Source organism: Euphorbia lathyris, chromosome 6 (genome assembly GCF_963576675.1).
Source record: "Euphorbia lathyris chromosome 6, ddEupLath1.1, whole genome shotgun sequence".
In the NCBI taxonomy this organism is placed as follows: Eukaryota; Viridiplantae; Streptophyta; class Magnoliopsida; order Malpighiales; family Euphorbiaceae; genus Euphorbia; species Euphorbia lathyris.
Window position 1 is genome coordinate 69,804,327 of NC_088915.1, and position 12,388 is coordinate 69,816,714.

The 12,388-nt window shown below is 30.9% G+C and overlaps 1 protein-coding gene across 5 annotated transcripts; it reads right to left on the minus strand.

Moving 5' to 3' along the window:
* Positions 1–1,939: 1,939 nt before the first annotated feature.
* LOC136233407 (uncharacterized) lies at positions 1,940–7,130 on the minus strand. 5 transcript variants are annotated; one of them, XR_010690830.1, is made up of 5 exons: positions 6,945–7,130; positions 3,233–3,375; positions 2,974–3,131; positions 2,767–2,872; positions 1,940–2,591 (listed from the first exon to the last, which is right to left on the minus strand). XR_010690830.1 is itself a non-coding variant. In XM_066023051.1 (5 exons), exons 2-5 carry the CDS (start codon positions 3,365–3,367, stop codon positions 2,528–2,530), a joined length of 375 nt encoding a protein of 124 aa, XP_065879123.1. In that variant the 5' UTR covers positions 3,368–3,375; positions 6,945–7,130; the 3' UTR covers positions 1,940–2,527. The 5 variants fall into 5 exon arrangements, 3 of the variants coding, with proteins under 3 accessions (XP_065879123.1, XP_065879122.1, XP_065879121.1); XM_066023051.1 differs by having other exon boundaries at positions 2,974–3,043; XM_066023050.1 differs by lacking the exon at positions 6,945–7,130 and adding an exon at positions 3,466–3,646 and having other exon boundaries at positions 2,767–2,839; positions 2,974–3,043.
* Positions 7,131–12,388: the final 5,258 nt, after the last annotated feature.

Here is a 12,388-nt window from a genome sequence, read left to right on the forward strand (position 1 = left end):
AAATTTCATTTGGAATTTTAGGAAATTCAGAAATCTTAGAAATCTTAAATTCTAAATTCTTTCCAGAAATCTGGAATTCAAGAAAAAAAACTGGTAAAAAAGTTACTGAAAAAGTAAAAAAGTGACTTAAAAAAGCTCGAAAATACCGTTATATTTTAAAGGTGTCAAGTCATTTGTTTTGGAGCAAAAAAACTCACATGTAGCGATCTACGAAAATGTGGAAGCATATGGATTTTTTTTCAAAATTAACTCAAAAATTAATGTCATTTACGGTTTATTTGGTGCAATCTATTCAACCCAATACAATTTCTTTTAATGGACTGAGTTGGATTGTTACCCAAATATAAGAAATTAATTGTACACCCCTGATACCTTCTGCAAATTAATGTGATAACAAGTTCGATATATACATTGCTCAAAACCAAACCTTTAAGGGATGTATAGTTTTGATTCTATGGTGAAACAATTTGTATGCCTTCAAGCTTGCGGGGGATATAAATCATAAATAAGTTAATAGAGTATTGATAATTTTGAAGAAAACAAGAACAATGATGAAGAAAATAACAAATTTTGAGAAAAAAAAAGAAATAAACGTAAAATGATAATTTTGGAAATGAGATATAAACAATGGTATTTAAGGATGACATGATATTTAGTGGTAATTAAAGGAAAAATGAAAAATAAAAAAAATAAACATTGTAGTTAAACACTGTTAAAAACTAATGACGTTGTAGTTTTGGTCAAAGGATATTTTAGTCAATTCATACTCTATTTTAGTGAGAAGAAGAAGTAGGCTTAATACATCATTTGCCCCTTGAACTTATCCAAAAAGCTTGATTGACCGCTGAACTTTTAAAGTGTTCTGATAGCCCATTGAACTTGTATAAAATGTCCAGCTAGCCCCCCTGAACTTGCATAAAATGTAATCAATAAATCACTAGTACTTGCAACATATCTTTCACTTTTAACATATTCAGGGGGCTAACTCAATATTTTATGCAAGTTCTTTATTAAGCCAAAGACCCATCGGATATGTAGAATTTACAAATCAAGAAAACTATTCGCTGCAGTTACCGACTGTCTAACAAGATAAACATGCATATAAACTTCTCAGATTTGAAAACCCTAGCCTAGGGGTAAAAACCCCAATAAAAAACAGATATACGTTTGTAACTAAAACACAAAACAGATAAATCTTACACCATCAACACTTAAAATTGTGCCCTTTCATATGTGAAGTGGCACTATATAGAAAAATGCTGCTTTGGTGGCCCTTTTGTCAAACTTAATTGTGCCCTTTGGATCTTTAGCCCGCCAACTTTTTGTGGCGGGACCCAATTCATAAATCATAAACCTTGTAAAATATATTTTAGACTTTTAATACAAACATAGCCCAACTAAAGCTCAACTCAGTAAGAAGCGTACCCCAGTTTTATTTCTCAAACTCAAACTCAAACTCAGTCTAGGAAACATTTTTCTCTTACCATCTCTCCTTCTCATTTTTCCACCTGTTGCACTTCACCAGTCATTTCGTTGGATCCAATAAATGAGCTATCTTTATTTTGTTAGTACAACTTTTTTGTTTCCGTCAATTTACATCTCCTGATGATATCTGATCTTTTTGAATTTACATTTAGTGATATTTGCAGAAGGAATAAATTTGGATTATAATTTTATTTTCTCTATTGTTAAGTCGTGGCTTCATCGTAAACTATTGGTCCATATGCTTATGTAGTCAAACATGTTCATTATTCAGTTTAGTTGACATATAGTCAAACGTCTTCTGTGTTACTTTAATATTCCAGTGAGTTTTTTTATTCAAATCAACCGGAATGACCTCGCTGAAATCCAAAGAAAAGCTGGTCTTTCTGATAAAGCAAACCACGCCCTGAAGAAATCCAAAGAAAAGCTGGATAAGAATGATGGGTCTGGAGAAAAGTGAATATAAGAGGCACTTAGGATGTTGGAATTCCAGATATTATTGTTGTTGGGTATTGCGGTAAAGTTTTGCTCGAGAAAGCAGAAGCTTTGCGCATTGAATTAATAGAGAAAGGAACACAGAAGAAGAAGTAAATAAGTTTTCAAACTCAAAATTACATACCCAATTGGTGATCTTTCTACTTTGAAAAACATATTATGACAAAGGTTATGGACCTTATAATATGTTTTTCAAAATAGAAAGATTAAACAGTACTCTATAATTATACTAGCAACCGACTATATCTAGATAACTTGATTTTTCTTGATGGTGAATTGAGAACCTCAACAGTCTCCGATTTTTGGAACTTTGTTTTAGCCGTTGTTCCATACTTTCGCTCATCTTGATTCTCATCATTTGCATAACGACCAAGGGCATAACTACATTTTCCATAAGGACATATTTTGGCTTTAAATATTCAACAATATCCATGAACACAACCATTTGTTAGTTCTTAGGATCATCCAATGGAGCTTTTGCATTTCTAAAACGATTGAAACCGCTGATTCCCTGGCATGGAGGCCCTCTGCATATAAAATCAGCATTGCCCTAAGAAGAAGAAACACTTTTCAATTTGTGCGTCCTCACTTGGACCGTAACCCATCCAACGCACCTATTATCGCAAAAAAAAAACAATATTAGAAGAACATAATAATAATAATATAAACGAGACACAGAAATCAAGCATCAGTGAACCATAACATTAAAGCACCATAGTTGTTAAAACTGCCCCTCAGAAGGCATGGCCTTGGACGCCTCTGCTATAATGTAGATATTTGCTGCAATACCTTAAAATACAATCCGGGTTGCTTAATCTTATTAGGAGTCTCTCCTCTGTCTCTTGTTCACAACATGCCTCCACTGAGAAAAAATCAGTAAATCTTGTGCTTATAACTGATGCAATTTAAAATCATTAGTCACTAATTCTGCAACTTAACAGCACTGTAAATAAACCAATACAAAAACTGATCTGTTAATCAGTAGAAGTTCCTCACCAAACACATGATAATCTGATTCACACTCAAACACTGAGCTCTGGAAGTGCCTCACCAGCTCCTCCTTTCCCTTCGAATTAATCTCAGTCCCATTAATTAACACTACACGGCCTTCTTATTTCCAAGAAATATTCATCCTTTTTTTTACCGAAACATCACTAAAAGAAGGGTGTGAAAGCTTAAAACTATTCAATAGTTCAAATTTTGAATAGAGAAAGAGGTTAATAGTCAATATCATCAAGGGGGCAGCACAACTTACGTGCAGTCCTAATTTGTCTGAGTATGAGAATAAAGTTTTCGCCGGCGACATTATGCAATAATTGTTATGAGTTTCAGGAAAATCCATTGAAGCACTCATATCTGGACAAGAATTTTTTCCTGGTTTCTTGACCATCCTTTGTCCTGCAAAAAAAAAAAAAACTAACTTAAAATTATCATATGAATCAAATTATACATATGAAATCAGTTCCAAATGATGATCACCAAACAAACCTGATAAGAATTTATGTTCAGATTTCTTTACATTTCTTGAACAATCAAAGCTAGATTCAGATTTCTTTTTAAGAGAAAAAGGAAGATTAAAGATTCTCATTCAAACGAAGAAGATGGAGTTAAAATGAAGAAGCTCAAATTACAGTAAGTAGAAGGGAAAGAGGGTGAAGTGTTGGATAAAAAATAAATAAATTTTCAGAGGTACATAGAAAGAGTATAATGGTTGGAATTGTATTGATAGACATTTATATAATAGATTAGAAACATGACTCTTGGACAATACAATGAACCAAAATAAAGATTACACTCAAGAAATACATATAACTCTTTGAGAAATAAAATCTACTCTTAATAAATACAGATGAATCCTGGATGAAACAACATGCCTCTTGGAAAATACAATGAACCAAAATAAAAACTCTATTATATAAATACAAAAGACAACAATACCCTTAATTAATTAGAAAGACTAAAATACCCTTTAATATTTATGTTAACCTAGAGGTGTTCAAAAACCGAACCTGATTGAAATAACTGACCCAACCGATGAATTTCGGGTTTTCAGTGTATTAGGTTTGGTTTCGGTCTTAAATATTGAAATATATCGACAATATCAATCGGTTCTGTTTTTATAATAAAATAACCGAATTGACCGAAATAAGCTAGGATCGTGGATGTTTATAAATATGTTTGATATATTTTGAATTTTAAGGTTATAATTTTTTTTTTGGGAGTGCATTTGGACAGTAATGGATAAGGCTGAGCGTGCTCAGAGATTCTTAAACCAAACCGTATACTTGAAAAAAAAAGATCCAGAATTGGATAGAACCGTTGACTTTTTCTATAGGACCGAACCGAATTGTAAAGTTGAATTAAATATGTTGGAGATTCTAAAACCGAACCCAATATCCGAAAAAAAGATCCAGAACCGGATTGAACCGTTAAATTTTTTTTAGGACCGAACCAAAATATATAATTGACTTTATTATACTAGTACAGAAATGCTTACTTGTGTCACACTTTTTCAGGTTGTTGTGTCGCACTTTTGTCCGACACAACAGGGGTGCGACACAAGAACTTTGCATCGCTCTACTCATCTGTTGTGTCGTTTGTCACACGCGCGATACAATAGAGCGATAACTCTTGTGACGCGCTTCTAGAGTGCGCGACACAACATATGATAATTCTTGTGACGCGCTCCAAGGATGCGCGACACAAGCTACCCGGTTAATCTGGTACACTTTGTATCGCTCTTTCACCACGCGCGACACAAAATATTGATTTTTAAAAAAAAAAATTTACAAAATTTTCCAGCATCTAGCATAAAATTTTATAATCAAAATTTACTTGATTCTACACGATATTATAAAACATACCCAATAAAACTACAAGTACCATATTGTATAAATAAATACATATTCAAAATATAACAACTTAATTTTCCCCAACATGAACTTTGGGTACCAATTTGGCCTTTCAACTTGGTATTTTTGGTCAAATAAATCCTAAGTGACATGAGTCAGCATAAAAACTGACACAAGTTAACAAGCCACAACTCATACTTGCACATGTCAGTTTGAATATATTTAACCAAAAATGCCAAGTTGTAGGACCAAATTGACATCCAGAGTTAAATTTGAGGCAAATTGATCTTGTGAGTCCAGTTGAAGAGCCAAATCATTATCGTAATATATATATATATATATATATATACAACACAGGATCAGTGATTTAACTATTAATTGGCTAAAACAGACAGGAAGAAACTATGGAGATACACCTAAACTTTGTTCATTTGATTCCATTTCTCATAAATCTCAGCACAAGGAAGATTACATAATGCTCATATCAGATGCAAACGTCAGGGAAGAAATGAGAACCCGTGAGAATTAATTCTTCAAGTTCTGATTTTTGTAACCTTACTTAATCCAAAAGACTACCATAAAATAAGAAAAACAAATAGAAATGGGAAATGATCAATGCATAAGCCAATAGGCGTAATGCCAGAAATTAATCAACCATATGTATACTGAAAACACAAAAAGAAAGATGGTAATGTTCAAGAATGGGAGGGAAAGAATGGCTAATTTTAACTCAAATGCAGTCTTTGAGAAGCTCATACTAACCTCTATCTCAGTACTTACCTAACTAACTATATACAGTTTCAGGTTCTTGTATTTGTCAGGTACCTCATATATCAAATTATTTCCCAATATTATAGAATACTTAGCCCCAAGGGATAGCAAAAGTATACATCGGTGAGGTTTGTTGCCGATATATATAGACGCGTTTTAAAACCATGAGACTCAAAGAATAATATTGTTATCTTAATATTAATAAAGGGTTGGTTAAAGTGATAACCATGTTAACTGTGAGGTTTAAGATTTAAGAATCATAGTTTGTACAGAAAAAACCCCTAATTTATGACCAAAACGGAAAATACGTAATATAGTATTAATGTTAATGTTCAAAATCTTAAGCCTCCTTAGATTTGGCTAGTGAAGAAATATCTCAAAAGTATGGAACCTCAGTAAGAACATGTCATTACTAAACTTGGGAACATTATATTATAATATATTATACAAAGGGAACCTGCCAACAATTTATGTATTCTTCTTCTCTCTTCCCTTCATCTAAATACTTACTCATCTCTAACGATACCTCAACATCAAGTCTGTTGCACTTTTAATAAAAATAATATATACCTCAACATATTACTCATTGCAGTTAGTTGCTTTGAAACAACATAATTGGCTGACTCATTAGCCAAAGTTACTCTGTTTTTTTAATTGGTAACTAAGAATTTACTTGGCTAATTCCATCTAATTTACGTCTCTCTTTTTCAAGAATCAATTGAAACCCAGTGAAGAGTCAAATTGTATCAGCAATGTTAGCAGCAGGAGCAAAAGTAGCCTATGAAAAAGAGAAGAGTCAAAGTGTTGGATGGCTATGTGCTGTTGTGGTTATGTCAAGTGCTGCTACTGTTTACCAATTGTATTGGGACTTTGTTAAGGATTGAGGTTTGCTTCAAATGAACTCCAAAAATCTTTGGCTAAGGAACGATTTAGTTTTTGAACTTACTTAGTTACTACTTCATTTACTACTTCTCCATGGTACAACATCATTTTATGTAAACTTAGTTTTTGAACTTGATTTAGATTATCAGGAATGATGATTTGAACATATTACAAACAAGAACATGTTGTCTAAACGTGAATTGGATGTTATGATGCAGGGGTTGAACCTTATCCCGAGGCTTGCTTGGTTACACACAGTTATACATTTAGAATTCGGGAACATGGATTCGAGAGTAACAGGGCTAACAGTGGAATTTTTACAAGTAAAAGAACAGAAACCATTAACAGATGAACAGAAACCATTAACAGAAATCGTTAACAGAAGAACAGAAATCATTAACAGAAGAACATAAACCATAAACAAGAACAGAAATCATTAACAGAAGAGAAATTTCCACAAACCTGTGAAGCTATGCAGTAGGAGGCGTTGAAGTTGTCTGATCGGAGGTTTTGAGGTGGCACAAGCCTTGGCAGGGCGGAAGAAATATCAGGCGGCCGGTCGTATAGGGATGAAAGGAGGGGGGCCGCAGTCGATGGGGAAGAAGAAACAGAGAAAGAAATCGTGATTTTTAGGTCTGATTTTTAGGGTTCAATTTTTTTCTGGCTTTGAGGTGGGGCAGTAAAAATAAAACGTTTTCCTTTTTTTATTAAGTTTTTTAGACAGAAAAAATATGTTTCATGAGTTTACCATTTTTTTTAGTTTCATATCATTTTAATAAATTGTATAAATTGGTAACAATTTGCTAATCTATCAATATTTTTTTAAAATTTATTTTTTTATATTTAAAAAATTATGATTATGATTAATATTAATATTATATTAATTATTAATTAATAGTTTTATATTAATTAATAATAGTTATAGCATTATTTTTTAATATATTATTATAATTAATTAAATTGTTTTTTATTTTTAATTAATTTATATGGGATAAGTTGTTAAGTTTATATGTATGTACTACTATTTGATTTTCATCTTTTTTTAAGGTAATTTTCATCCTTTTTTTTTAATTCTTTAGTATTTTAAGAAATATGAAGAAAAAATATTTATATTCAAATAGTACTTCGTATTAGTTGTGTCGCACTTTTAAAAATGAGCGATACAAAAATAACACACTCCTTGTGTCGCTTTGTTAAAGGCGCGTCACAAGCTTGCTCTTGTGTCACACTATAAGACATGCGATACAAGAAGTAACTCGTTTGTGACGCACGCTCTTAAAGCATGACACAAGTGATGACACAGAATACTTAGTTGTGTCGCGTTTACAAAACGCGCGACACTAGTTACTCTGTTGTGTCGCTTTACTTCAAGCGCGACACAAGAGGTGCGACACAAGTGAGCATTTCTGTACTAATTAGATACAATTCTGGAGATTTCAAATCCCTTAATTGTACTGAAGTGTACTCACCCATAGTAATAAACATTGAATTAATGTATTCTTGATTGCGAAATTATTGTACTTTAAATAATCTAATATTAATCATTCGTGAACAGTAAAAAATAATAATGTACATTGCGGAAAAAGAGTGTAGGACCATGAATCTTTTTTAGTTTATGACCATGAATTTTAATATATATTTTAATAATAGAATATAAACTAATAAATAATTAATAATTTATTTAAATAAATGATGTATCAAACTGAGCTAAACTATCATGTTCAGTTTGTTAATATTTTTCGGTTAGGTTCGGTTTTCAGACTGAATCAACTGTTGAACACCCCTATGTTAACCCTCCAATACACCACAAAAAAATGGTCTATTACAACACTATTTTAGCGACGATATATATCTCTATATTTTAAAATTTAGCCCCACTTTAATATTTGTGTCGATCTCTATTGTCACTTAACGACACTTTTTTATCATACGTTGGCATTTTAAAATAAGTAACCACGCTTTCAAAGAAAGCATTGACATTTTTTAAAAAATTAAAGACAATTTAGAGTTTGCATCGTGAAAAATTGTCTCTATATTTTTTATTTGAAAAAAAATTATTTTTTGCGTATTTAAAATTCAACCAAGTTTTTAATTTGTGTCTCCTTTTATAATAATTTAATTATGCTTTTAATTTTTAGGTTGACATTTTTAGAAATTTAACGTCACATTTAGAATTAAGCGTCAATATTTTTTAAAAGTTAAAGACGGATATAAATTTTTATATCGCTAAAAAGTGTCACGTATTTTTTTTGGAAGAAGTATCAAGGTACTTTTTAATTTGAAGACATTGTTTTCAATTTTTTTTTTGTTTTTGTAATTTCTTTTGACCAATTTTTTCAGTAATTTTTTTATAATCACTTAATTACATTTTAAAATTTTTATTGGAAATTTTAAAATTTAACTACCCATATTGAAAAAAGCCTCCAAACTTTTTTCTGTTAAAAATGGTTTAAATTTGGTTTAAATTTTCATGTGGCTAGCGAATATTTCAATATTTTTTAAATTGAAATCACTCGTAATTTTTGTGCTCATTCTTAATTTGAAAGCACTTCGTGCGGTTATCTTTACGGTTGAAATTGCTTGGAAAAATAATTGACATAATCTCTGGATCGAATCTGATTGAACCTTTATAGTCCATTTGCTTTGTAATCGTTCAACTCAAGTACCATGGATGATCCGTCAGGAGTGGTTACATTGTTTATTACTTTGTTCCACTCTGGACAACATGGTTTCACATCTTTTTGGGAAGGCAATCGGCTGCGGACTCTCTGGCTCGCTTTGGTATATCCTCCACACAGTTGATTTCGTGGCTATCGGCCCCATCTTTTTGCACTCCTTTTATTTTTGATGACCTTTGTAATGTTCCATATGTTCATTTTTCCTGAACTTCTCTTTGTACCATTTGTGTTTTATTAATATATCGGGTTGGTTATTGCAGCAGCTCGGGGTGCCAACCTAGTTGGAATGTCTGGCTTCTGCGTTCGACCTCGTCCCAATCTTTTATTTAAAATAAAAACGTAAGATTCTTTATATATCAAAACAAAAGATAACTATACCATTAATTAATTCAAAAGACTAAAATATTCTTTATTATTTATGTTGACCTATAGGGGTGTTTAAAAACCAAACCTGACTGAAATAAAAACCGAACCGATGAATTTTGGATTTTAGTGTATTAGGTTCCGTTTCAGTTTTAAATATTGAAATATATATATAGATAATATCAGTCGGTTCTATTTTTATAATATAATAAACCGAATTAATCGAACTGGTCGAAATTAGTTAGGACTGTGAATATTTATAAAGATGCTTGATATATATTTTGAATTTTAAGCTTATAATTTTATTTTGTTTATTTTATTATGGGAGTGCATTTGAACAATAATAAACACTAAATTATTGTATTGTAGATTTCAAAATTATTGTACTTTCGGTAATTTAATATTAATTTTTTGGAGAAATATTAAGTATTTAATAATCATTCATGAACAGTAATATATGGTAAAAAACAGTAATCTAATATTATTGTACTGTATATTGCGAACTAGGAGTCTAGGACCACGATTTTTTTTAGTTTATGACCATGAATTTTAATATACATATTTTTTTAGTTTATAAACTAAAAAATAAGTAATAATTTATTAATATTATTCAGTTAGGCTCTGTTTCCATTTTAAGTGTTATTGGGTATTTGGTTATTTCTATTCGGTAAGATTTTCAGAGCGAATCGACCGTTGAACAACCATACGTTAACCCTCCAATAGCTAGAGTATGAATAGTGGTACAACAAGCTTATCAATTATTGGCTGAAAAAGCTTTGTAAGTAGACCTTATAAGACATCTACAATTTGATTTGTAGTAGAAATAGGTAATCGGAAAATAAGACCTATTGTCAACTTTTTTCTTATAAAATAACAATCGATCTCAATATGTTTCATCTTCTAATGAAAATTAGAATTGCTTGTGGCAGATAGATTGTCATAAAAAGTGGAAGAGGTTGTTGATACAATAACTGGAGTGCTTGTAGTAAAATGTATATTAGCCATGTATGTCATATAGTTTAAATTCACTTATCATCTAAAAATGAATAATAAGCTCATTGACATTTTAAAAATAATTTGGGGTCTAAAATATCGTTACCGAAATATAATCGTCGGTCACCGAAAATTCATCGTAGTGATCCGTTACACTGCTCTTATAGACATAAACGTTACAATTATAATCGGTTCACACAAAAATCGTTTCTTTTACTCGAAATCATTATTCTTTTTTATCCTTAATCCCCTCCATTATTTTCCATTCCTATATTTATTCCCTTTCTTCCTTTTGTATTTTCACTTTCTTAGACTTCCTTTTTCTCTTTTCTTTCGTTCTCGTTTTCGTTTTCTTTTTATTTTATTTATTTATTTATTTTTTGTAGAAAAAGTAATATATCGACCCTGTTTGGTAAAGAACGTTTTGGGATAAAAAGAGCGGTTTTGAGCAACTTTAGCGGTTTGACCACTGAAACCGCTGATTGGAGTGTTTGGTGGAGACAGGTTTATGAGAGAGTTTTGGGATGAAAACGCTAATTTAGAAAAAGCTCATTTTATGAGCTTTTTCAATTAGCGTTTTGCAATATTAAAATTAATGGACTTCTTTAACCCTAATAGATAGACTCATCTTTCAATATTAAAAAAAGAAATGCCCTTATTCGTCTTTTTGCACAAACCGCTATTATCAATTAGCTAATTTTTACCAAACAGGTCTATACAAACAGCTAGTCAAATCAGCTAATATAATCAGCTAACAGCTAATTCCCAAACAGGGCCATCACCTTTCTCTAAGAGTTTTGATATATCCCTAGATAAACAATATATCACTAGGTACCCATATGTCATTGTATTGCATTACTTAAGACATGTGACATTTTTATTCTTCCATATGTCATTAACTTGAATTCACTTAGGTCATATATCATTATTTTCAATCACTTAAGGACAAGTGGTATTTTGCATGTTAATCTTAATTTTAAATTATTATTATTATTAATATATTTACTATATTTATAATAACTAGCTCCATTATTAAAGTAAGAGTATCTTATAGTAATCAATTAACCATTTTCTTCCTAAAACAATTGAGTTAACCATTTAGATATATATTATTTAATTTCCTAATATTTGAGCTATAAAATCTATAAAATTTTGGATACAGACGTGATAAATAGGAAGTATCGTTGAGGTGTTTTAGCTAAAATTTAAATTGTTTATCATTTAGAAAACATTGAGCAAAATTTTAGTTGTTGTGTTTCATTTTCAACCATGAAAAAATATCAGTTAAGATCCTTCTAATTTATAAATTTCTTTTTAAACCTATCCTAACTTTTTAATTTTCACATAAAAATATAAAAGTAGTCTCAAAATTATATCCATATTATTCAACCAATTATTCATCCATCTAAAAAAAAATATAATCTAATCTACTATTAAGGTATAAATTTAAGAATAGAAATTTTAGATATGAATGTGACAATTCTCTCCACCTTAGAAAATTTCGTCCTCGAAATTCATATTATCTTTCAAAATCTAGTTTCACCCAAAACATTTCTTAAAAAAAACAATTCTTTAAAAACATGATATAACATATGTATCCATCAAAAAGTACATTCCCTGTATCATATCAATAAGCATATCCATATTCGAGATGTTTCATAATATTTTCCTAGTCCCGCATGGTCTTACCAACACTTCTTTACCATACCCGACAGGTCTTTCAACTGTGTACACAGACCATGTCCCTCACTAAACATGATCTTCAAATATCGAAGCCACCCGTCCGGACAACTCCCGATGGATACGAAACATTTTTCTATTAAAATACCAACTAGATCAAAATTCACCAAATATCACCAAACTTCGATTTAT